We start from the raw sequence: 25790 nt of genomic DNA on the forward strand, positions 1-25790 counted from the left end.
TTGACAAGTCTCACGGCTAGGACATGCTGCTGTGTGGAACATTGAGAGAGAGCTCTGTTACAGCATTGGGCACTTCATGTCATGTGACCATATAAGGTTCTTTACCCAGTGGAATTTGCAAAGTTTACCCCATGTATGAATCTGATCTAATGAAATCCCAGCAGCCTCTGTTATGGATAGGGAGGAGTAGAAGTCCGTGGAGGCATGCTGTGATCAGATGCATACATGGGGTAACCTGCACCCTGGACACATGACATGCTGAGAAAAGGCATGGGACATGGGGAGCAGTAGGACACACCCCCTCTGGTGCCAGGTAATATAAAACGATTTAGGAGGATGTAAGGAAAACTATTTTTAAGCTAAAATGTGTCATTTAACAGGGCTCTATGGGAAACTGTCACTAGCTGCATTTGGGACAATGTAATGAAAGGTTCTCTTTAAAGGGGTTGTCCAGTTGCAACAAATTATCCTCTATTCCACAGTGCTAGTTAACTTGGGAGCAGTCCCTAGGGGTATTTTCTGCTGACTTAGTGAACCAGCTTTTTAAACATTTCACAGGTTGAAGTAAATTTTCTCTATAGGGAAATTTTTGCACAAACTAGCTTTTACAAAAAACAGGGTGACCGAAACCCAATTAATACAACTTATCATCCAAAATTTAACAAACAAATAGTTTCTTGGACTGTTAATTGAGACTTGTTTTTCAGACAGTTTTTCGCTTTGGCTGGCTTGCGCAGTCACTGATGAGCAGATTTTGAGCCTTTGCTGCAGATAACCTGTATTGTGCCCACCCTGCTAGCTTCCTCATCATGCTTCATTCCACCAAGAACAGAACCATCCAGAAAGTTGCTGGCTCTGGGATCTACTTTTTTTTCCTCTTGCATTTGTGCATGTGATATATTATATAACATTTGTGAGTTTGCTCTTACAGCCTGTTGCTTGTCTTTTGTCATTAATGTTTGTTAATTTTTTTTCTATTTTTTTTTTCCTCTATGTACTTGAAACTGTAATTTCTATATTTTACTCCACATATTGTGCCAGTCTGCATCTAGTGATGGACAGGTTTACAGAAGGTATATCCTAACAGTTGACCCTTTGTCCTACTATTGACACGTGCCATGCAATGTTTTCAGCAATGTTACATCCCCCTATGAAGTATACACAGCAGAATGTACAAAAGCACTCTAGATTGTGCTGGGGTAAATTTTCTTATAAAAAAAAAATTAGCAAATTAAAATATTTGCAGTATTGTCCTTTTCTTGCCTTATTTTTAAGTAGCATTGTATTCACAACTTCTATTACTATGAGTGATGTGTAATGATCGTATTTACCTCCTTGTTCTCATCTGATGGTTCTCGTTAATTAAATACTTTTTATTCGTCCTTACTTTTGTCGGTTCCTGTCACTTGTACATGTATTATATACAGGTTCACTTGTGCAGTCCCCATTTGGTCTTAAGACGGGCAGTGTTGGCGTGTCTGAGGCAGCTGGCTCAACGAGAGGCGGCGGAGGTGTCTGAACATGCTATGACTATGGCCAAAGATGGGCAGGAAGACTTCAGAATGGGTGAGTTCTTTTGGTTTATGACACTGCCACCCTCACTGGGCTATCACTGGCTTATATATTATTTGTTCAGATGATGTCGGGCCAGTCCTGCTCACTTCACATCAAATGGTACATATGCAATTGGAGGTAACTGGTGCTACTCTTTCCATAATAGGTACCACTTCACCATAATAAAAGTTTAGTAGCTTAAACTGGAAGATGATATTTTGGTCCAATTGAAAGATAAATACCCATTTGGCTCACTCATACAGTATACTTTTCTGTATCCTGTCTTGAGCAGATGTGAACATGCGAGAACTTGGCCTGGAAGGAGTGTTGCTGAGTCTTCTGGATAGAGAGAGCGATCCCCAGCTGCGCCATGACGTGAAGGAAACTCTTCTTCACATGCAGAGCTGTACCGGACTGAGTCGTCTTTCCTTCTGGCTGCGACTGCACAAAGATATTCTCTCCGCGTCTGCAGGTAAAGTTCTATTAAACGGAAATTAAAGGATGTTCATGTCCTCGAGATGTGGATCCCACCTTTCGGATGGTAGCTATAATCACCATAAATAACAATAATCTTTCATTTCTATGTGTGTTCCAAAAATATCCAAATTAAAGGAAATTTTAAGGGATTCTAAAAGTTTCCATGGGATGCAATAAAGAAGGGCGTACTTACCCTTCAAGGCTCTAATTTCTTGGTCACTCTGATAATCCACATATTCGGTACCTGTGACTGGCTAGAGACACACTCCCGCCAATGACTGGTGTCTTCTGTCGCAAGTGATGTCCCATGGTGCAGGGAGGCAACTCCAATTGCAAAAGTGGCTGCCATTAACCTGGTACTTCTGGCCAGACACAGAGGTCAATGTATGTAAGTTTCAGTGCGACCTGGGGAACCAACAGCAGGGTATGGCCCCATATGCACCACCGTATGGGGCAGGGTGATATGACCACTCAATTTGTGGTGGTATCACAGCCTCCATAGAGGTCTATGGTACCTAGTGTCCGTTGCAGTGGGCACACAGAGTCTCACTGCACCGCAATCTATCAGGGCGGCCTCCGCAACTAAATAATTGCCCAGTTAATGTGAAGTACTTTATCTGTAACTCCTTATTTCGCAGCCTCTTGATAAACAATATCCTTAATTTTTTCTTCTGGAGCAAAGACAACCCGGATTTTGTCAGTTCCATCTCTTGATCAGACCACGTAAAGCGCCTCGATTAGATTGATACTCCAGTTACTGCCAAACCTGCATTCATCGGAGATGATATAATTGTAGATCGATGATTGCAGTTGCAGAGTATATAATGGCATGGACAAGGCTGCAGCTCTGGATGTGGAGTATAGCATATGATCTAAGCGGCACAATTGAAACGATAACGGCAGATTTGATACTTTTGTTACAGCCAAAGTTGTAGGTATCTGAGATGGTAGATAGATGATTGCAGCTCAGGATGTGACTGGAGTATCACACATGATATAAGCATTGTAACTGAGAAAAGATTGACTTGAAAGATAAAATGTGTAATGTTTCGTACGGATAGTAGTACATATACCATTTTGTGCGCTTAGATTTTGCAGCAGTGGCCTCGGTGGATACTACTCAGGAGGAAGACGGCGAGCAGTCCACTTCTGACTCTGTGCTGACATCTAGGAAGGAGGAGTCCTCCACCACATCTGTGAGCCCGCGATGGCATACGAGAGTGTTTTCTATGCAATGCGTTAGTATGCTTATATCACAGTGTGTGAAGGAGGGAGGTGCACACTTCAACATGGCGGAGGCCCAGGAGATGAAGCACAAAGAGCCGGACAGTAAGTAACACAAACGTTCTACTGATGCAAACTATATTCTATTTGTAAAAGTTAGTTCACTTGGTCTCAGTTGGGTATACAGCTTGCCACTTTATCAACATAAAACGTGTTTCTTAGGAGATTTCCTGGTCCTGCATCTACAAGATCTGGTCCGCATGTCCTTCATGGCTGCCACGGATCATAGTGAACAGCTCCGTCTGGTGGGGCTCCAGGCACTGCTCCTTGTTATACAACGATTTTCCTCTGTTCCTGAGCCTGAATTTCCAGGACATCTGATACTAGAGCAATACCAAGCCAATGTGAGTTGCTTTTACAGCTTGTGTATGCTGAACATTGAGTATATACTTTTATAGGGGTAACATTTGTGTTACTGTGGTGACAGGTACTTGCTGCAGTGAGACCGGCTTTCAACTCAGATACTCAACCTGATGTGACGGCCAGTGCCTGCCAGGTAAATGATCTGATTTCTATTCTATCACCGGAGGTTTATTACTTATAATAGGGATTCAGGGATACTAATATCTTTTGATATCCCATTTTGATGCTATTATCTGGGTAGGATCCAATCCACAAGCACCCATCTACCTAGGGAGTGTGATCTAAGAATTGATAATTTATATCCCATGTCTAGCAAGGTTATGTTAACACTGAAACTGACCTATTGATCATATCTCTAGGACATGCTACCACTGTATAAGACTGAAGGGGATGTTGACATTATTTCCTACACTCTCCACCCCAAACTGTGGTGAGGAATGATTGAGACCTATTTTGTTGTATGCCAGAACAGGGCGTGGTTGTAAAGGAAATACAATGTAGCACTGTGTCCCCTCTTCACTATGTGAATCTTTTGGGGTCCTCGGATCGGACACCTACTGATTGAGGTAATGACATATACCCAGGATATCCAATTACAGGCGGTCCCCTACTTAAGAACATCCGACTTACAGACGGCCCCTTGTTACAAACGGACCTCTGGATGTTGGTAATTTACTGTACTTTATCCTTAGGCGACAATTATCAGCTATAACAGTTATCACAGGTGTCTGTAATGAAGCTTTATTGTTAATCCTGGTTCTTATGACAACCCAACATTTTTAAAATCCAATTGTCACAGAGACCCAAAAAACCTGTATAGAGCTACAATTATAAAATATACAGTTCCGACTTAAATACAAATTCAAATTAAGAACAAACCTACAGAAGCTATCCTGTACATAACCCGGGGACTGTCTGTACTTTATTTGTTGGGAATTTGGTTTGCTTCCCCCTCACAGGCCCAGCTGAAGAGAGTGAATCCATTCTGGTTCCCCCTGTCACTCCCTCTATTAATCTCCCCTGCAGGTTTGCAGTGCGTGGCTGGCCAGTGGTGTTGTGAAGGACCCGTCAGATTTGCACAGGGTTCAGCAGCTGCTGCTTTCTTCTCTTAGTAAAGTGCAAGTGATGAAAGAAACCTCAAGTGTATATAGTGAGAGCACCACGACCATGGAGACATTGGCCGTACTGAAGGCCTGGGCAGAGGTAAATGAAATGCAAGATCACGTTCCATATCCACATCCGATTGGCCTTACAGTAGATAAATCGTGAAGTGTGAATATAGCATATGCAGTACATAACAATATGGAGTCTGATATATTTAGGACTAAATAAATATGTGTCATCTCAATAGGTGCCATCATGTGATTGAGGTCCTCTATTGTATTCTATAATATAATTATAATAACATAATTATAATATCATTTCTAGGTTTATATCGCAGCAGTGGAAAGAACAGGACCTGAAGAAGGGTCTCTCTTGTCCCTGGTACAAGCTGATATTTGCACTCTCAGCAAGTTGTGGCTATCAGCTTTACAAGACCATGCATTGCTTACCCTGCCTGCAGAGGGCAGCCATCAGCTCCCTTCATCCGGTGAGTGGAGGGATCTCTTCTTTTATTCTTTGGGTCGGTACGATCACGGAGATACAAAATTTTATATAGGTTTCATAATGTTTTCATACACTTCGAAAAATTAAAACCTGCACAAAAATTTTTTTAATTTTTCCATCTTCTGGCACTGATAACTTGTTCATACTTCATTGTATGGAAGTGTGTGTGGTGTCATATTTTGAGAGATGACTTTTTTAATGCTACAATGCTACCATTTTGAGGACTATACAGCCTCTGATCACTTTTTATAAATTCTTTTATATTTTGGGACACTGCGATACCTAACACGTTTATGATTTTTTAATGTTTATTTATGTCAGTTCTAGGGAAATTAAAAAAAAAAAAAAAAAACATAAAAAAAAAAATTAAACTTTCTATTTTTTTTTACTATTTATCTGACCTCCTAGAGTACTTTAACCCTAGGTTGCCTGATTGATCCTACCAAATACTGCCATACTACAGATGGCAATCTCCGCCATCTCCATAGAGATGAATGGAGCAGAACGGTCATGTGCGGCTTCTGCTCCCTTACTCTCCAGGAGCAACGAGGGGTCTGACTGAGGTACCTGGGACCCCATCACACCCCTCGTTTTTTTGGGATCTGTGGGGGGCTCTGTCCTGTGTTCTGCACACCTTGTTCAGAAGGGGAGTACATGCATTATACCGAAATATAATGCAAGGACTTTCTGCCAGCTTCTGGACAGTATTAACCATTTCAGTGCCTGCACTGAAGGCCGTCCCGCAGATGGGAAGTCTTTGCATTACATTTTGGTATAGTGCATGTACAAGGTGTGCTGTCTGTGGGATTGCGCTGACACCAACGTCTGCAGGAGGCCTTAAATTGATAAATCAAACAGATTATTTTCACCCTTTTCTACCTTTTTTTCTTTCTCCTTTTTTGTTCAGTATTTTATAATGTTTCTATAAATTCTTTTTCAGGTGGAGCATTCTTCACTTCAGAAACCAGTGATGCAGCCAGGCCGCACTATCTCGCCTCCTGGGCCCCCATTCTTCATGCTACCTCTCTGTGGCTTAGCAATACTGGCTTCTTAATTTCGGACCCTGATGAAGGTGGCAGCCGACTTTCCCGTCCTGTCACTCCGACTACTATGGGACAAGAGGGCAGCAACAGGACACCATCCAAGTCACCAGAAGACCTCAACACAGAGAGATTTCACTTAATTCTTGGTATACAGCTATTATGTAGTATGGTAGTAAAACACTGATTAGTATGTGGCTACAGGATACTAGTGGGGAACTAAATGAAAAGACCAACCCAAAAGAAAGATCTTAAAGGGGTTGTCTGGAGGGGGAAAAGCTTGGCTACTTTTTTTAGTAGCTACACACCTGACCATAGGTACTGCATGGTATTGTTACCTAGCACCATTCATTTCTATACCTTATAACCCTAATTGAGCTGCAGTTCTGGTATTAGCCATGGACAAAAGCAGCCATGTTTTTCAACCTTTGGACAAAAGAGGTTTTCTAGCATATGTTTTCTAACATATATGTCACAGTTCAATTAAGGGAGTATGGAGTGTGCTCACAGACCGAGCCCTCTTCATACAGACCCGGTGTTTACTGCATACTGTTGCAAACACTCAGCACCTAACACCCACAATTGGTGCTGGAACCAATCACAGGTACTAACGCCGATGGAAAAGCTACCGGCGGTAGTTAAACCCCCAGAAGTGCATCTTAGAAGTGGGACTCAAACCTCCCTCTGCCACATGTTAATTGGGGATGACTATTAGTTTCCGTGACAGTCTATGCAAGACTCTAGGGCTTGTCATTTCTGGAAATCTGCTACAGATCATCAGCCAATTATCTAATACAGTTGCATTGCAGTATATGATGGAAAGGATCAGACCCCAATGGGTCAAAGTAAAAATTAAAAAAATGAAAAAGTAAAAAGAAAGAAAATTCTAAACTAATTTTTTTTTTATTTTTTTTTTTTTAAATTTCACCGTATTTGGATTTTTTTTCCCCAGCTTCCCACTACATGGCATGGGATAATAAATACCATCACTATGAATTTCAGTTTGTTACGCAGGAAACAAACCCTTATTTTGCTCTGTTCACGTCAAAAATTACAAACGTATGGATTTTTAAGGGGTGAGAGCAAAAAATGGAAACACAAAAAAATTTCATTGGTGGGAAGGGGTTAAAGACCTATTTACACCCACTACCCTCACCAATTAGCTGCTGACAACGCTACTACTCACTTGATGCATACGACTCAATCTTTTGTTGTAGCGGCATTGCGGGCTACCCCAAGGCTCAGCTGCCATTCACTTCAGTGGAAGCCAAACCTGCAGTCACTCTGAACTGTTAGTGTACAAGGAATGGAGCGGTCTGCCTCTGGCCCTGTCTAGTGGGCAGCATCTCTACTTCTCTACTATCTGCTGATTGGCAGGCATACCAAGCATAGCGCCCCACCAATATTTTAATTACAGCTTTTTACTAAAAAGTTATCAAAAGTTTGTTAAGTTCTGAAAACAATATGGATGAAAATTTCATCTTGTCCTGCAAAAAATGAGGCTCTGCGTATCCTAAGAGTTTTTAAAAGATCCTTAGCTCTAAGTGGCTGAGCTCTACTACGATAATAGAGGTGCCATCAGGACATGGCACCAGGGACATCAGAAAAATAGTTTTCTCTTGCGCTCTGTTCTTTCCTTCTTGAATGAGATTGTCTCCCGCTCACTTGTCTGCTGCTGATTTTTCACTCCTTTTCTGATTTTCTCCCCAGGGATTTGTGTTGAATTCCTCTGCTGCCTCCCTGTGGATGCCCCTATGGAGACGATCGCTGCTTGTCTGCGGGCTATGAAGGCAATGCTTAAGGGGGTCTGGCCTAGGGCACATGTAGGGGCTGATCAGGTAATTACCAATCACACATCATTATATAGTTGTACTATGATTTTTCTGTTCACACCACCAAGTAGTATTGCACTAGTAGATAAGCTTCAGTTTATTGGAATTTAGGCTTCTTTGCATTTGGCTTCTTCTGTATCACCTCTGAATCTATTCCTCATATTAGCACTGAGGTTACTATTTAACCACACCTCATTTCCTAATGGGCGATACATTCCCTATGAATAGTACTAACACTTCCTGTTCCGTACACTTCATACTATTCTGGTCACTTTGCAGCAATCATCTCATTATCACTGACAGCTTTATAATGATAGATAACATAGTTATAAGGATATAATGACTGGTAGAAGATCCACCTTTCAAGATGGTCACATCTTACTTCTCATGACATCTGCACTGGTCACAGCATGGCCACTTTTCTATAGAAGTCAACAGACATCTACCACCAGGGTGAAGAACTGTAAACCAAGCACACTGACATACCGGTGTGTGCCCCTGCTGGAAGGTTCTGCTCTTCTTTAAGCTTCCTATGCCCTTGTTTTAACACCTATGGAACCTGGAGCCCCTCAGGCTTATTTGCATAATTTTTAAAACCCTTTTTTTTTTGTAAAAGAGAAGATCCTGAAAGAGGATGCACACACCATTATGTCAGTGTACTTGGTTTACAATCCTTCATCCTGGGGGTAGATGTCCTTTAACATCCCTATACTATTGCCGCCTATGGTTTATGCATATCTATGCGGCTCCTTACACACAAAAAAAAGCATAGGGCCAGCTGGAGAAGAGGAGAGAGGGCGCTCATCACCGGTCCCCTTTCCATAGCGAGCCATGTAACTAGGCTGTACGCATTGCTAAAGATAGAGCATGCTCTGTCTTTTTTTTTTCCCAGCAACGGTTCGGTACCATGACACTGTGCACTCACTGTACCGTGCTTTACACAATGCACTTCTATGGCGGCCGCGTTTTAGCTGCTATTCATACGGCTGGTTTGACGACCGTGTGCATGGATCCCAAATACCATTAACAGAAGCCCCCAACGTGTAGAAAATAATATGGTTAATACATTCCCTTTAAATTTGTCCTTGTATTTTCCAGGAACTTGCTATTGAGTTGATCTCTGTATTGCACCGATTGCTTTTAATGCGAGAGTCTCCAGAAATACAACTTCTTACCTTGGAAGTAGCAAAACAGATATTGAATGCAACTCAAGAACATGTACAAGAGAGAAGGAGGAGTGCAGAATGTAGGTATTTGAAGGATCGGGATATCCAGCGGGTAGGGAAGTGTTACAATAGGGCATGTATATAATAGATGATAGTTGAAAATTGTCCGGAAGTTCACTTTCTGTATGGTGAGAGAAGGGTAACGTCCTGCAAGACTCCTCCAAGGCAAATCCTTCTTTTTGGTAATAATAATAATTTTTTTTATATAGTGCACACAGATTCCACACCGCTTTATAGGGTTTGCCAAATCAGTCCCTGTCCCCATGGGGCTCACAATCTAATGAACCTAACAGTATGTTTTGGAGTGTAGGAGAAAACCGGAGGACCCGGAGGAAACCTACACAAACAAACGAGAAAACGTACAAAATCTTTGCAGATGTTGACCTGGATGGGATTTGAACCCAGGTCCTCAGTGCTGCAAGGCTGTAGTGCTAACCACTGAGCCACCATGCTGTTGGTTTTTTTAAGATCATTTATTTCTAGTAAATTAATTTATTTCTAGTTTATGTTATGTAATTTGCGTTAGTGTTATTGCCATAGGATTGTGTAGGCATAATATGATGATGTAACCAGGGAGTGTGTATGTTAGAAGCAGAGTAAGCCGAACATCTGTGATTTCACTGGATTTACCTCGTTTCATAGTCGACGACGGAGCTGAGGAGAAGGAAACGTTGCCAGAGTTTGGGGAAGGACATGATACCGGTGGCCTGGTGGCGGGCCGTTCCCTAGTACTTGCTGCCTTGGAGTTGTGCCTTTGTATCCTCATCAGACAATTGCCCCAGCTCAGTCCTCGCCTCTCAGGGACCATTACTGGAAGACAAGCGACTAAACAGCCTCTGTCACAAGATTCAAGCTTACTCATTTCTGCTTCTCTGAATATTCTAGCAGAGCTGCCATCCCTCTGCTCTCCAGAAGGTGAGTACTGGGGCTCATGTGAATGGAGCACTGGATTGCACGATTGGTAAACACTTAATCACTTGTAATGGAATTCATGGAACAGCTACTTCCTGCAATCCCATAGAATTACTGGCAACAACAGAGCTCCATCAACATGATCCATCAAGATCTATCTATATTCAGACTCCCAGATCTATGTATCCTAACCATCTCCTTCTACAGGCAGTGTGTCAGTGCTCCCCACTCTGCTGTACCTAGTGGTGGGGGTTTTGCAGCACAACGCTGAAAGAAATCCAGATGGACGACTATCGTTAGCAGTAACTTCTGCCCTGCAAGCCCTAAAGACTATTGTATCGTCTCCAATGTCACGAGTAGAAAAGACCAGAGCCTCGTGGACCAGTCTTTTACACAGTTCTGCATCCACCATGCTCCAGTCGTGGGATCTAGGTATGCCTTTATGGCTGTAAAAAATGAGGATTTTCTCCTTTCTAAGCCTCTTTCTGTACCTGACACCCGGTTGTCATTCCCTCTAGACACGGAGAAGGACAAAATCGCTCTGCTGACCGCTGTTACTATATTCCTTCTGTCCGCTAATCCGGAGGTGATGTCTGAGCCAGGATTGAAGAATGCCTGTCTACAGAGATTTCATTCTAGCACTGACAGCAAGGATCCGAATGTAAGCTGGAGTAGAGATATGTGGGAAGAAGTAAAATGCCCCTAAGGGTTTCACATAACCGTGAGATAATCTGCTAGGATACGTTTCTCAGAATTTTTTGTTTTTGATACAATCGTTGGTAGAGTACACTTTTATATTCAAGCAAAAATGATCAAAATATTTTTTTTATATGTTAAATTTTTTTCTATCCTATCCAGTCTCGGACACCTGCGATATGTTGAACAGGGGACTGCAGTCCCCTACCTGCTCAACACCTTCAAAAAAGCTGGGTGTTGTATGTTACCCTGAATTGTGGCCTTGTGGACTATATACCAAGTGTTCTCCCACACTCAAAAGACATGTACATACAACTTGCTGATGACTGGCTGACCATCTAATGCCCCCAGCAATGTCGGCCAATAATCTATAATCATTATCTCAATAAGCACATACACGTTTAGCCCAGCCATTCGTGTTATGCCCAGTTCACATCTGAACTCCAACCTCTGTTATCAACATTAGTAACTGAAGCCTGACAGATCCGTTCTTTGTTCCTTGAGTTTCATGGACTTTTGATGACTTCCACTGGTGTCCGTTTGCACCACTTCCGTTATGTTTTCGATGCTGACTAATGGAGGTGGTGCAAACATTACTAGCAGAAGCCATTACAAGTCCGTTAACATCAAAGGATAATTTAATGGATTTGTAAGACTGTTATTATTTTACTAATGGGAGGACATAACAAAGGTCCAAATAAAGGTGTGAACTGGGCCTAACATGCATTAATGGCTGGGCTTACTGTGTACAGTATGTGTGTACGGGGATAGGGAACATAGCTTATTGGCTTACAGGCATTGGTGATCTCGGTGCTCAGGGGCCTAGCAGGTAAGGGGTTCCCCAAAGCTGTATACTACTGCCTATTAGATCCTGGCCAATAGTATACCCACAGATCACAAGAATGCGGGAGGGTATTGATGAAGGTCCATGTCAAGAATATGCCCTGCAACTCCATTGTATGTCCACAAGCGTCAAACTCACAACCTGTGCTTGCTGGAATATCCGACCCGAACGCTGAGTAGCCATAATCAAACTCTGCATGTCAGTCCAGTTCTGTTAGCTAATCATTCGGGTCTGACGTTCCAGCCAGCACTTGCATTAAACTTGCTTTTGGGCACAACGCTTAAGAGTAACAGAAATAAGTGAGTACAGGGCTTGGCTAATTTCCGCATTCCCCTAGAGATACCCTGTACTCTACTATATCCACCATTCATAGACATTGAATTGAGCCCCAGCTTGACCAGTTAAAGGGAACCTGTCACCACAGAACCACACTGTAAACCCCCTACAGTACCTTAAAGATGACTGTAATTGTATTTTCATGGATCCTCTGTGTATTCTGTACGTTGCAGCTTCGTCCCAAAAAACACTTTTATTCAGCCTGGTTTCTCTCATTGATGTAAGGAGGCGGGAGACCAGTCATGCTCTTCCCTCCCCATCACCCACCCTTCCTCATGTCCCTTGGCACTGCCCCCTGTTCATTTCACAGCGCTTGTGTTTGAAAAATCAGCCATGCGCAGTGGGTCTAGCTCTAGCACATACCCAGCACCACACTGGATACAGCTGGGCCAAGCGACAACGCACAATCACTGTGACATGAACAGGGGGCAGTGCCAAGGGACATGGGGAGAGGGTGGGTTTACCGGACACCGCGGCTGTGATGGGGCAGGAGAGAGCTTGAGTGGTCCCGTGGCTCCTTGACAGCATCCATGAGAGAAACCAGGGACCAAGCTGCATCGTACAGAATGCAAAAAGGAGCCATGAAAATACAATTACAATTCTACAATTAATGTGGTTCTGTGGTGACCGGTTCCCTTTAAGCGAAAACTCCTCCTCCGTCTCATGATTGTGTGCATAGGGGATAACACATGTAAGACATTACCTTTAATATTGGTATATTCAGGTAAGCAATGTCCTATTAAGTCCCCTTTATAACCTTCTGAATTCTTCTTTTTTCCTAGGAGCAGTTGAAATGCTACCGGCTGATCTTGTCCATTTTCCAGCACCCGGTCCATGAGGTTGTCGCCCCATATGTCCGTGACTTAGCTCCTCGCGTCGTTCGTCATGTTAGTCACGCTGACAGCAGAAAACCTCAGAGCCAAGCTGAGCTCTTAGTCCTGCAGGAAGGTGTGCGGCTGCTGCAGGCTCTTATCACTGCCAGCGAGGAGCAGAACCGTGAGTGTCCCATTTGGGTCTTAGAAATAGTTTGTCCTATTATTTGAATAATAAATGCAATCTCTCTAAAGATGTAAGGTGAACATGGCTTAAAGGTAGAGCCTGTTCTTCCAAAAAACAGCACCACAATTGACCGTGGGAAGTTCATGTTATTCCAACCAAGCTCCATTCATTTCTGTACAGCAGAGCTGCAATAGCATCACAAACCATGGTCGGGTCTGGCGCTGTTTTTGGAAGAAGGCAGGCATGTTTTTCAACCACCGGATAACCCCTTTAAGACTGTGGTCAAGCAGGCCTTGCAACATCAAAGGGGTAGCCCAGGTTTATTCTAAAACTTATAACTGTCCGGGGTTAAGAAAAGATAAAAAAAAAAAGCTTATGCGCTCCTCTTGTCCTGCTCCGTCTCTGGTCAGTGCACGCTGACCTGACAACTTCCATTCACATTACAATATATATGATCTCTATCATATGGTAAAAAAAAAAACATTTTATGAGAAGACAAACTATTTGCATAGACCATTGAAGTTAATTATTTTTATCTCATAAATGTAGAGAACAGGCGATTATAGTAAACGTTGTAAAACACTGCATTACTTAATGTAGTTTATGTTACATATACCTTTTTCAGCTTCTTTCTCCTGTAGTGAGCAGTGTATCTGAAAGCTTTCTGTGGTCCACAGATTACGAGACTAATTATTGTAACTCATTTCATATGTAGAGAATATTTACCTTGTTGATTCGACTCTCCGAGGGGATAACAATAGCCAGGGATTCTCTGTAATTAGTTCTGTCATTAGACACTTTATCAGCCTCTGCTTATTTCTGTTGGAGAACAAAGGACAGAAAGTTGATTTTCACAAACTGCTTAAATGAGAAAGAAAAATAGAGAAAAAAGGAACAGATTTCTTTAATAAATTGTATCATGACGTTTACTATTATCTGGAATCGTGAACTCATTGCACAAAAAGTCGAAAAGTTTGGTTACAGTTTACGAAATCCATGTCCCCCTTTTGTCTTGCAGGACCTCCCATTGTGTCCATGGTATTCCATCTACTCATTTCCTTTCTGTTGGATGAGAATGCCCTCTGTTCGGCGCCCCCATGCTCCAGAGCTCTCCATGACTTCGGCCTGCAAAGCCTCACGCAGTTTGGCGCCAGCCACCCAGATGAGTTTCGCCGCATCATGGCCTCCTCCACCGCGCTACGTTCTCGTCTAGAAGCTGCTCTCCGGGGAAATCAAGAAAGCCTCAAACCTAAATCTCGCACTGTCAGGGGAGGGGGACAAGGTTCCCCCAGCATCCAACTAAAGACAAACTTTCTGTGATGCCTTACTTCCTTAAAGTGCTACTACTCCATTCCTCGCAGCCTTAATGCTTGCTGATATCTTCTACAAGTGCCTGGGATATAGGGAGGGTGCGCAGAATTTTCGGATAATGAAGGGAGTGAAGGTTTTCCCGAATGTGACACGTTGATATGTCTTCTCAATAATCTGATGCCTTAACAAACTAGTTCCTAATTGTATTGATGTAAACTCCTCCACTGACCCCAGTGACCTCGATGCATTAAATAGGAGCTTCACCTCCTAAAAAAGCAGCGACACTCAATGCGAATGTAGAAGAATCAGAAAAGTGCAACTAAAGTAGAGGACAAAATACTACAAGACGTCTCGTCACAGGAAAAACAGAATACACTAAATTTTTGTGTCTGATCCATTCTCCTTGGGAGCTCTACTTTGCACTTGGTAGCACTTACACATATGTCAAAATGGATTGTGGGCTCAATTCAGCAGCCCAGGAAATTATGTGTTAAATGGGTTTTCCAGGATAAGAATATTAAGAATGTATCCATAGAATAGGTCCTCCGCATCATATGTGGGGGGTCTGACACCCAGTGACCCTACAGATATAGTCTCAGACAGCTCCATTCCCTGCGTTGTGGTCAGACCTGGTAACTGCAGATCAGTCCACGTCCAGGCACTACACAGAGAAAGGCGCTGACATTCTGGTGGACCTGATATTAAGGGAGTGACACTTGGGATAGTTCAATAATATATTTAGCCCAGAAAACACCCTTTTAAGAATTCTCTAAAAAAAATAATAATTCTGTTTTGCACTGCCATACCGAATACTGTGCTGTGGTTTTAGTTGCATAAATACTACTACTACATTTTAATTTTTTTTACTATTTTTTGGCTGCACTACTTTCCTCGGTTATTGAAGTTTTATTCTATTCATCTAGAACCGCACTGCCTTTATTCTGTCACCTGAAAAAAACTCCTAGAAATTCATTAGCATTTAAGATATTATGAGGTCGGTGACCGACTACTATATGTAGCAGACTATGGCGCTTTGAAAACATGGAGTAACTCCATTGTCAAGCTACTTGTTGGGTCTATGGCAAATGACAGCCTTTAAAGGGACACTACTACCCTCAAGTAGGTGAAGAAATGTCTCGCCCATATGCTAATGAAAAAAATCTTCTCTCATTATCACAGGACTTTGGAGAACAGTCATATTTTGCCTGAGATGAGTCAAGATGAGTCTGAAGGGGAGTGTCACGTCAGACGACCTCCTCTTCGGTTCTGTAGCACCTAGTAACATGATCCTGGTGTCGTATTAAAGATAATAATCTCATCTTTCAGACATCTCATATCCTACCTTATGGGGTAAATTCTGGGGATAGTCCCTTTAATCTATAGCTTATCATATTGAAATACAGTACAAAAGAGCTGTCCCCCTATGGCTGATTCTGTGGGGTCTCTGCTTTTCTGACTAGTTAGAAATATATATTTCTGTAATATATCTTCATTCCTTTTTTGACTATTGGGATCTCCCAATAGATCTAGTATCATCCCCTATACAGTTGATGGAGGTTAACTTTAAATTGCCTAAATACCCCATTAACATATCCTAAATGTCTGATGCAGGTTCCACCTCTGGGACTTCTACCCACCTGAGGTGACCGCTGGCCATGGGGTCTTCTCAAGGAGTGAACACACAAGTGGCCCATATATGCATTTTCTCTATTAAGAAGTGGCTGATGGTTATCTATATATGTAGAAAAACATAAGGGTCATTACATGACTCTGCAAGGGGACCTACATCTATCCTTTAAAGGGGTTGCCCAAAATTTGAACAATATGGCTGCTTACTTCCAAAAACACCCCCACACCTGACCATAGGTAGTGTGGGATATTACAGCTTAAAGGACATCTACCATCAGGGTGAAGCACTATATGCAAATGAGCCCGAGGGGCTCCAGCCTCCATTAACACCTCTGGAGGCTGGAGCCCCTCAGACTCATTTGCATACAATTCATCCTGGTGGTAGATGCCCTTTAGGTTCCATTGATTTATATACAGCTGCAATACTGCCACAAACCATAGTCAGGTGTGGCGCTGTCTTGGTAAGCTTGGACATCCTCCCCTTCCCCCAAAAAAGCTAAAAAGTAGTAGAATAATATAGAAAAAGAAAGAAAGCAAGGTAATGAAGATATTTTACAGATTGCCTAGACTAGTATATGAATGTCTGATAACACACGATGGAGCTTTTCTTCCAATGAAGGCGAATGTCCGATATTTTGGGATCTGTTCTAGTTGCCGATGGTAACGCACTACGATAATGTCACTAATTCTACTGTGAATCCCTGTCAGTCTGCAGAATAATTGTGCGATCTGCCGCTTGTTTTCTTACGGTTTTTAATCCAATGCTTCCATTGCACAATTTTTACAAATGTTTTTTCACATTAGCGGCACTAGATGTAACGTCCGTCCTTGTGTGTCCGTGTTGCATGTGGTGTGACTATAATGCAGTATTATTAATGTGAACACTGTGCTGTGCCCCAGAGCCGGGAAACCAGACGTCATGGATTTGTGTACTGTTTCTGTTTTCCTATTGATTTCTGTATTTTTAATCCTTTCTGAATCTGATTGTTAAACAGACTCCTGATACAAGTAGAAGATTTTTCTCTTTGAAATAAAGTAGCATTAAATGTATCAGATTTTGTTTCTTTTTTTGCAAATCATATTGGACCTATTGTACATTTATAACATATTACTGGTTGTCTATAGGGACTACCCTGTATAGGAATAGTGGCAGTACACACAAAGTGTCACCAAGTTTTTTTAGTATACCCTCTAAGTGTTCCGAAAAGACCAAAAATTGTCCTTTGCATGTGCACTACAATCTCCTTCGGTTTCTATGGGATTGCTAAAGAGAATTGTATTTGCCTTCTATACTTAAGTATAAGTGGAGTATATATTCGGCTTATATTTGAGTCTATAAAAAAATTAACACTGTTCTGTCTTCGGGTCCTTGCGCGATGTCGGCACCCACATTATGAAGTCAGCCACTTGCTGACACAAGAAGTGGCGCAATGTTGTTGGCAAGTGGTTGACGTCATAGTGTGTGTGCGCTGGACCCAAAGATGCAGCTGCAAGCAAGAAGAGGGTTGACATACTCTGGGCAAGGGGCTGGCAGGCTATATACAGGGGGGGAAGGGGCTGGTAGGCTATATACTGGGGGCAGGGTTGCTGGCTCTATACTGGAGGTGCTGGGGACTGGCTGGCTGTATACTGGGGGGAATGAGCTGACTAGCCATATACTGGAGGTAGGGGGCTGAATAGCTATATACTGGGGGGCTGGCTGGCTATATACTGGCTGGAGGCTGTGACCAATGCATTTCCCAACCTAGGCTTATACTTGAGTCAATAGGTTTTCCCAGTATTTTGTGATAAAATTGAGTACATTGATTTTTACTAGGGTTGGCTTATACTCGAGTATATATTCGGTAGTTATCTCCAGCAGTCCCATAAAAGTGAACAGAGCAGCAAAGCACCACCATTCTCCTTAACGGTCATTGGTCCTGAAAGTGCCAATGAAAGAAAATTCTCAAATTTCAATCCCCTAGTGATTTTGACACAATAAAGATCATTTTTACCCCAACACTTTACAATTTTACTCAGTTTAATTGCTGTTTTAGCTCCTGTCACTGATGGTCAGTGTAATATTCCAGAGTGTTGGGGGAACTCTCTAAGCAGACACTTCCTGATTCCTCTGTGCTATGAGATGCTGTGTGCTTACAATGTGCTTAGATTATCAGGGTACAGGGTTTATCTACACTCCTATTTAGTTTCTGCACATTCACTAGTATCTGACACATAAAAAGAGAGATGAGACAGATCAGAGATAATGAGATGCATATTGCACATGACTTTCTCCCCTCTGCTATCACAGCCATAACATACACTGTCAGATCTGCTGTGCCTCTCTCCCGGTCCCCTGGATAAACATCATTTACTAAAAACTAGGTGCAGTTTGCCTGTGCCACTTTTTTTGGTGCATCTTTAAGGCCGCGGTCACACGTACCGCTAGCACACAGGGGGCGGTCCTCGGAAACGCAAGTGCGTTTGGGCCGAGGACCGCCCCCTGTGCGCTAGCGGTACGTGTGACCGTGGCCTAACATGGGGCGTGCAACACAATTTTGTCGCTCTTTGCATGTTAATAGAAGGGTCGCATGCGACACAAATGTGGCGTGGACACTTCTTAAATACCTGTGCAAGCAGTTAGCACTAAAGAGAATGTGCAAAGTCCGACAGAAAATTGATGCACTGCCCTGCCCAAATATGTCTACCTGATCCTAAAGTCAGAAGATCCTGGGTCGGGTCCAAGGGCAACCAAAACTGTGTACACCACGACTGATAGACAGGTTGGAATTTTATCTATGAAATTGAGGTTTTGTTACCCTGGCTATATTTAAGAATCTTGTCTTTGTGGGAATACCCCTTAGCTGCCACTGCCCAGGACTTCAAGACAGACCACATAACTCGGGATGGTTGGGCGCCAGGTACTGGGCAGCATTGCGACCTTTGGTCACATGACAAGCTAGTCTGCATATGGATTTACCATGGTCTTAGGCCCGCGCCACTTTGTCTGCGCTTGCAAACGCAGACAAAGTCGCGCCCACCGGGGCGGGCCTCGGCCCGATCGCATCGGCGTTTCTATAGAAACGCCTGCGATCGGGAACGAGCAGCCGGTGTTTCGTGTTAAATTAAACGCGATTTAAGCGCAGACAAAGCGCCACGTGTGGCGCCAGCCTTTGGCCACATGTTGCGTTTTGGTTGCATTTTAATTGCACCTTGAAACACTTTACAGCAACTGAGGAGAGGTTATTTGCTTAATAACATTACTGTTTACATTTGTTAACACATGTATTAATAAAATGCATGTGATTGTTAACATATGCGTTAACAAAACGCATGAAAAAGCAAATCAAAACGCAATGGGGGACATTTACTATGGCGTTTCTGCCAGTTTTGTGGCGCTCTCACCACATGTTCTGCTCTCAGACCTATTTATTAGCTGGCAGCACCAGAAAAAAATGACTTTTTCCGTCTGCTCCGACTCTTCTCCGAAAAGGGGCGTGGCTTTGGCGGAGTGGAAACTCAGACACAATTAATATGTGTTGCAGCCCTTTTTGGGCGCTGAAAACTGGCGGAAAGTAGACCAAAAGAAAACTGGTCTAGCAGGGACTGTTGGACACATTTCTGGTGCTCGGGACAGATTTTGGTCCCGCGGACAGAAATGTCTCTGCACAGCTCTACAATATTAAATGTGTGTCTTCTTTCCGAGAGCAGGTCAGTAACAAAGCCAATGCAGACACCGACACTTTAAGTAAATGTCCCCCATTGTGTGGCTTTAGGGTGATGCCACATGTCCCATTTTTGGACCATTTTAAAGCATGTGTTTTCTGTCCGTTTAATTACGGTTCAAAGCTGCCAAACGGCAAAAAACACATGCCTTTTTTTTTTTAAACGGACTGAAAACGCGTGCTTAAGAACGGGACGTGTGCCATTACCTCTAGGGTGATGCCACAGATGGCGTTTTGAACCCGTTTTTGACAGGTTTTACCAATTATCTTAATTAAAACGGATGCATTTTTTAACGGACTGCTTAAAAACGAAAGCAAAAACAGGTTCAAAACACCATTTGTGGCATCACACTTTCTACTAAAATACTTGTGATCGGGAACAAGCTTCCCGTGTTTTACTTATAAGTAATGCAATAAACGTGGTGCTCGTTAATGACCGCATGCCTTTCAGCTGAAACACATATGCAATCAGGACAAGCCCCTCTGGCGCATTCACGTGTGATGTTGACGCACACATTTTCAAACGCTATGCAACAGCTGAGAAGCGAAGATCTTCCTAATTACATGGCTGTCAACAGTGTGCTTAAAAAACGCATGCATTAACGCAATGTTAACAAACACGTGGGTTAATGTGATATTAATAACACATTGATTACAGCAGCATAATCGGGCAAATCTCTTCTCAGCTGTTGTATTGCGATTCAAAACGCACGAGTAAACGCCCCATGTGAATGCGCCCTCCACATACCACATGAATTGCGTTTTCAAAAACGCAAATTTAACCAGAAAGTGTGAACGTGGCTTTAAAGCCATTAAATATCACGACTGCCTATTGTGGTTTAATAGAAATTGATCAATTTAAATAATACTACCACACACTACCCATGTGGCGCTGTGTGTGAAAGCAGCCATGTTTTTTAACTCCCTTGAAGCCATTAGCGATAAATCCAAAACATTGCAGCATCAGGTGTTGTTGTCCATAGCAGCCAATAACCAAACAGCTTTCACTTCTGACAGCCGTCTTCCAAAGATAAAAGCTGTGCTGTGATTGGTTGTCTTGTCCGTCTTTCAGTCAAGTTCATGGATCTGCCCCGCAATGTGAGTCAAAGGGGATGCCATGATTACAACACACAGTCAATCTTGTGTTTGTCGTGTCAACCGAAACAAGGCGCACAGCCGCGGGAGGTCGGATTAGGAACTGAATGATTCTATTTGATCTTTTGGTTGCAAGTCACCCGTGGGCGGGGGAAGGGAAACGGAGTCTAATTCTCGTCGCTGTTTTGTTTAAAAATGAGGCGGGCGGCGAGGTGAAACAGAAGATAGTCAGCCCAGTGTGTGTGGTCCGCGGCTGGCTCTCAGAGCGCCCTCTGCTGGTAGTCGGGGCGCAGAGCGGGCGGAGTCTCGGCCTGAGCCCGTGACACGCTCCGTGTGACTCCGGGGATCGTCCGGAGCTGTGAGGCCCAGACCGGCTCCGTACGGACACGGTAAGTCTATGGCTGCCCATGGCTGTGCTCGGTGTGTGACCCGCCTGACGTCTGGCGCGCTGTCATGGCTGTCTCCATGGAGTTCTCCGGAGCAGGCCCCGAAACTCCCAGGCTGTGGACCGGGCCTAATCATGGGATGGGGCAGAGCTAGCGTAGCCGGGGGTCGGACGGCGATCACCGTCGCATCGATCAGTCGGTGACTGATTGTATCTGTAGGCCTCACTATGGGTCCGGCTTGTTGCTATGTACTAAGGCAATGGCCGCTGTGTCTCCCCATGAGCATTAACCCTCTCCTGTCCACCCCTGTCATATATACTGCTGTCCTGTACCCCAAATATACACATGATGGGTCATAGGGGGCGATTTACACCTCACAACCGTGATTGTGATAATACAGCGTATACTGATGTGATCATAGCCAGCACTTACACCCATGTAATATAGTAGAGATATGTCACCCATAGGGGTCCCTGCTGAAAGGGAACATATATATATATATATATATATATATTGTATACAGGGGAATGAGGGACAGATACGTATAGGCTTTGGGGTGTATACACTGTGGTGCAGTGTGAATAGGCGCCAGATCTGGTCAATAGGAGTCTGGTTTCACCTTTCTTAGGCCTCGTTCACACCGGTGGATTGAGTGCCTATTAGGCTGTGGGGACACTAAGGTGGAAGGTACGTGAATCGTGGATCCTGCTCTGGTCTGAATTCATGGAGTGACCAAAGCGCTGAGGGTGGGACTCCGAACATCATACTGATACGTGGGACAAGGTGTCCCTGTATCATGACAGAGGGGAAGCAGGGACTCCTTATATCATGATGTAAGGAGTCCTGTCCTCTGCTCTGAGGTTCTCCATGAGTCCATGCGCCTCCAGTCTATTATGGTCCATATTATGGCTGTATTTTTCTAGATGAAACACACCGCTTGGGAAGTTGTACTCCTGACCGTGTGTTATGTTACACCTGACGCTCCCTGATGTGTCACATGTGGTACATTGGTCAGGATTCCACTGAGTTTTGTAGCGTATGCTGCTGCGCATGCGCCTGATTCCTACAATGTAATGAAAAATGTACCAAGGTGTCTCAATTCTTGGGCTCCTATAGGATGTGCAATACTGGCAGTGGATTTGGCGCTGCAATGTGGATGAGATAAAACATGTCATATGCTGGGAGCGTAAATGGACATATTGGGTTAATGAGCAGTGCACATCACTTTCCGCTGTCGGTTTTCATAGGGTAACATTTCCAATCCTTCCGGGGACATAAATATTTGTCATCAGAGCCTGGTGTGCGAATACACATTTTGAGGGGGGAATCACCAGCCGCCATACTTTAAGGAAATTACCATCATAATAAACCAGGGACATTACTCATGGATCCAGGCCCTGTGACTGTAGTAATCTTCTTATATTTGTTATACATGGCCTCCTTCCTTCTAAAAGCAACTTTTATAATTATGTTAGTGATCCAGAAGTGCTCTGGGGGTGTTACCAGAGCCGTTATGCTCTGCGGGAGCTCTCCCCTCCTCCTGTATGAGATTATAGCATTCAGAGAGTAAGGCGAGACAGTCTGACAGCCTGTGAATCTGCATTACAGAGGGGGAAACGTTTCCAGAGCCCTTCTGGCTCCTTAGCATAATTTTAAAAGTTGCTTTTAGAAAGGAGGAGACCATGGATAACAAACAGAAGAAGATTACCACAGTCACGGGGCCTGGTTCTATGTTGATGAATTGTCATGGTAGATTCCCTTTGTCACATGACTTGTTTGGAGCATTTTTTTTTGGCTGAATTTCATAAATGGACTACAGTGTAGAGCAGTGGTTCTCAACCTGTGGGTCGGGACCCCAGTGGGGGTCGAACAACCAAAACCGGTGGTCGCCTAAAGCCATCGGAGCCGAAATTTTACTGTGTTTTTACTACGAGTTGCATGGTTTGGGGTCACCACAGCATGAGGAACTGTATTGCGGGGTCACAGCATTAGAAAGGTTGAGAACCACTGGTGTAGAGGATGAGGACCTGAGCCTTATAGTGATATATAATACAAGGAGTCCCTGCTTCCCCTCTATAATCATGATTGCAGTTCGGTGAGTATTTTTACATTGCCTTTCTCCAGTTCTGCTGCTTAGTTAAAGGGGTATTAAAGGGTCTGGTCTTCAGTATCGCATTTGGGAGCGTCCAACTTTGTTCTCCTTTATAGTAATACTTGGTGGGATAAAGCCCCTGAGCGAGTGATGTAGCGGTGCTGAGTCTTTCAGCCTTGTCCTGTTTCACGTCTGTTGTCGGGATCCTTTGACCGAAATTTACAGACCTTTAAACCTGTGTCCTCAGTGACTAGCAATGAGCAGCGTGTAGTCGGCGCCTGTCCCCACACCGGCTTTCATGTTTACCCTGAGTCACGATGACGCGTCATAACCTATGATCATATAATAACATAGTTACTCCATTTACCAAACATTCTCCGGTCTGGTTATTGTGTGACGGGAGGTGGTTACATTGTCATCTCGGTGCTGGAGCATGCTGGGTAGTCAGTTTATGTTTATTATACTGTAAAGAACCCATCTGTATCCTATATGGATCCATACTGACACATAGTTATCAGTTGGGTCATGCTCTACCCCTGTATTGCACTGTATAATTTTTGGACAGATGACACTCAAACCTGTTTCTCTTGGTTGCTGTATTCCCATCATTAAAAGTTGATGAAAGGTGCCCAAGTGTTGGGACCATCATCAGTCTCCAAACAGGGGTCCTGTATTTTTTACTAGTGTAGAACAAGTTGCGCCATTATACCCGAGTACACGTCAACCCATTTCTTGTAGAGGTCCCATATAGTCCCCACTGATGAGATGCTTCTTACCTGTCCTGATGACAGGTATAAAGTATGGGAGAATCCCCCCTAATAGTCAGTAATGGTGTTCTCATAGGGGGTTGTCTGGCCCCTCGTGCATTTATGACTCTGCACAGTCTGACACTGCCCTTATCTGCCCAGCAAGTGAATAGCGACTGCGCTGCAGTTCCACAGCACAACCACTATACAGTGGATGGAGCCCTCCGCTTTCACATCCACATCCTATCTGATACTGAGGACCTATTCTGTCATCATCATCAAATTCATAATGGATGATGCGACCCCCTTGATGGTTCAATTAACGTTTATTGTAAAGAAAGAGCAGAGGACCCACAAGACGAGGCAACCCCTTCAATGGAAATCTACCCTCCTCATGATAAACCAGGGACATTACTCATAGATCCAGGCACCGTGACTGTGGTAATCTTCTAATATTTGTTATCCATGGCCTCCTCCCTTCTAAAATCAATGTATAAAATCATGCTAATGACCCTGAAGGACTCCTGGGGGTGCTACTAGAGCTGTAGATTCACAGGCTGTTACACTGTGCAGGAGCACTTCTCCCCTCCCACTGTGTGAAGTTACATCAGGCAGGGGGAGACTTTAACAGCATGTGACTCTATAGCACTGAGGGGCTCATTAGATTAATTTTAATATTGATATTAGAAGGGAGGAGACCATGGATGACAAATATATAATTCCCACAGTCACGGTGCCTGGATCTATGAGTAATGTCCCTGGTTTATCATGATGGATCCTGGTGGTAGATTTCCTAACATGCTGTGAACCAGATTGGCATCTGAGTGGCTCCTCATTGGAGCCAAAATCCATGTATGTGAGGATTGTCCAGGTAACAGGAGACGAGGTGACTATGTACACAGGACACGCTGCTCCTGTAATTATCACCTCCGACTATTGCTTGTTTTAACCCTTTCCTGCCCGGGGAGTCTGCGTGTGGTGGAGACCTAGGCGGAGCGGTGTACACACAGGATGAGGCTCATTACCACCTGTGGAAGGTTCCAGTCACTCGGTAAATTGATCCTTCTCTCTCCCCTCTGGGTCATTGGTGATAAGAGCGTCTCGCGAGGTTATGTAGGAGCAGCAGGCACTTCCTTTGTCCGGGGTTTTTAGTTTCTGTCCCTAGGTCAGGGCCGTGTGTGTGTGTCGTGCCACCAAAACATTTGTACGATTCGCTGACAGGTGACGCTTTTAGGTTTGCACTTTGTAATGTCACACGCTTCTTGTGTCCCTGTCCTGTAGCACTTGGGTTTCGTCTTGTATAAGTTAGGTTCGATTTATCATGTGGCTAAGGCTTAAAACCCATGGCTGCTTCATCTGTGAATCATGGAATGTGCACTGGCTGGATTTCACACTGACCTCGGTGTAGAGGATGGGACTCCAAGCATCATAGTGATACAAGGAGTCCCTTCTTCCCTGCTGTAGGCATGACAGTTCAATGCCGTTTAGCGGGGAACATCCCTATGATACTCGGAGTCCTATCCTTTACACTGAGGTCAAACGGCATTGCTGAACTGTGAAGATTACAGCAGGGAAGAAGGGACTCCTTCTATTGTAGAATGGTGTAGTGCACTGGAGTCCAGTCCCCTAGTTAATCAGAAGCCTCGGCATAGAACA

General features: G+C 43.7%; 2 protein-coding genes across 5 annotated transcripts in view; both read left to right on the top strand.

The window, feature by feature from the left end:
* Positions 1-16410, top strand: part of HEATR5A (HEAT repeat containing 5A) — a 42909-nt gene extending 26499 nt beyond the window's left edge. For both annotated transcript variants that reach the window (XM_072115390.1, XM_072115391.1), the window contains 15 exons: positions 1428-1566; positions 1847-2026; positions 3121-3360; positions 3478-3659; positions 3743-3811; positions 4705-4881; positions 5107-5269; positions 6227-6475; positions 8037-8164; positions 9257-9404; positions 10027-10299; positions 10504-10728; positions 10815-10957; positions 12955-13168; positions 14190-16410. In XM_072115390.1, the coding sequence (XP_071971491.1) occupies positions 1428-1566; positions 1847-2026; positions 3121-3360; positions 3478-3659; positions 3743-3811; positions 4705-4881; positions 5107-5269; positions 6227-6475; positions 8037-8164; positions 9257-9404; positions 10027-10299; positions 10504-10728; positions 10815-10957; positions 12955-13168; positions 14190-14491 (2832 nt within the window). In that variant the 3' untranslated portion in view covers positions 14492-16410. The remainder of the gene's footprint in view (positions 1-1427; positions 1567-1846; positions 2027-3120; positions 3361-3477; positions 3660-3742; positions 3812-4704; positions 4882-5106; positions 5270-6226; positions 6476-8036; positions 8165-9256; positions 9405-10026; positions 10300-10503; positions 10729-10814; positions 10958-12954; positions 13169-14189) is intronic.
* Positions 16411-21119: 4709 nt separating this feature from the next.
* The window catches only part of HECTD1 (HECT domain E3 ubiquitin protein ligase 1), a 43633-nt gene continuing 38962 nt past the window's right edge, over positions 21120-25790 (top strand). For all 3 annotated transcript variants that reach the window (XM_072115393.1, XM_072115395.1, XM_072115394.1), the window contains exon 1: positions 21120-21299. The gene's annotated coding sequence lies outside the window, so the exon portion shown is untranslated. The remainder of the gene's footprint in view (positions 21300-25790) is intronic.

The sequence above is a fragment of the Engystomops pustulosus genome, chromosome 7 (genome assembly GCF_040894005.1).
Source record: "Engystomops pustulosus chromosome 7, aEngPut4.maternal, whole genome shotgun sequence".
NCBI lineage: Eukaryota > Metazoa > Chordata > Amphibia > Anura > Leptodactylidae > Engystomops > Engystomops pustulosus.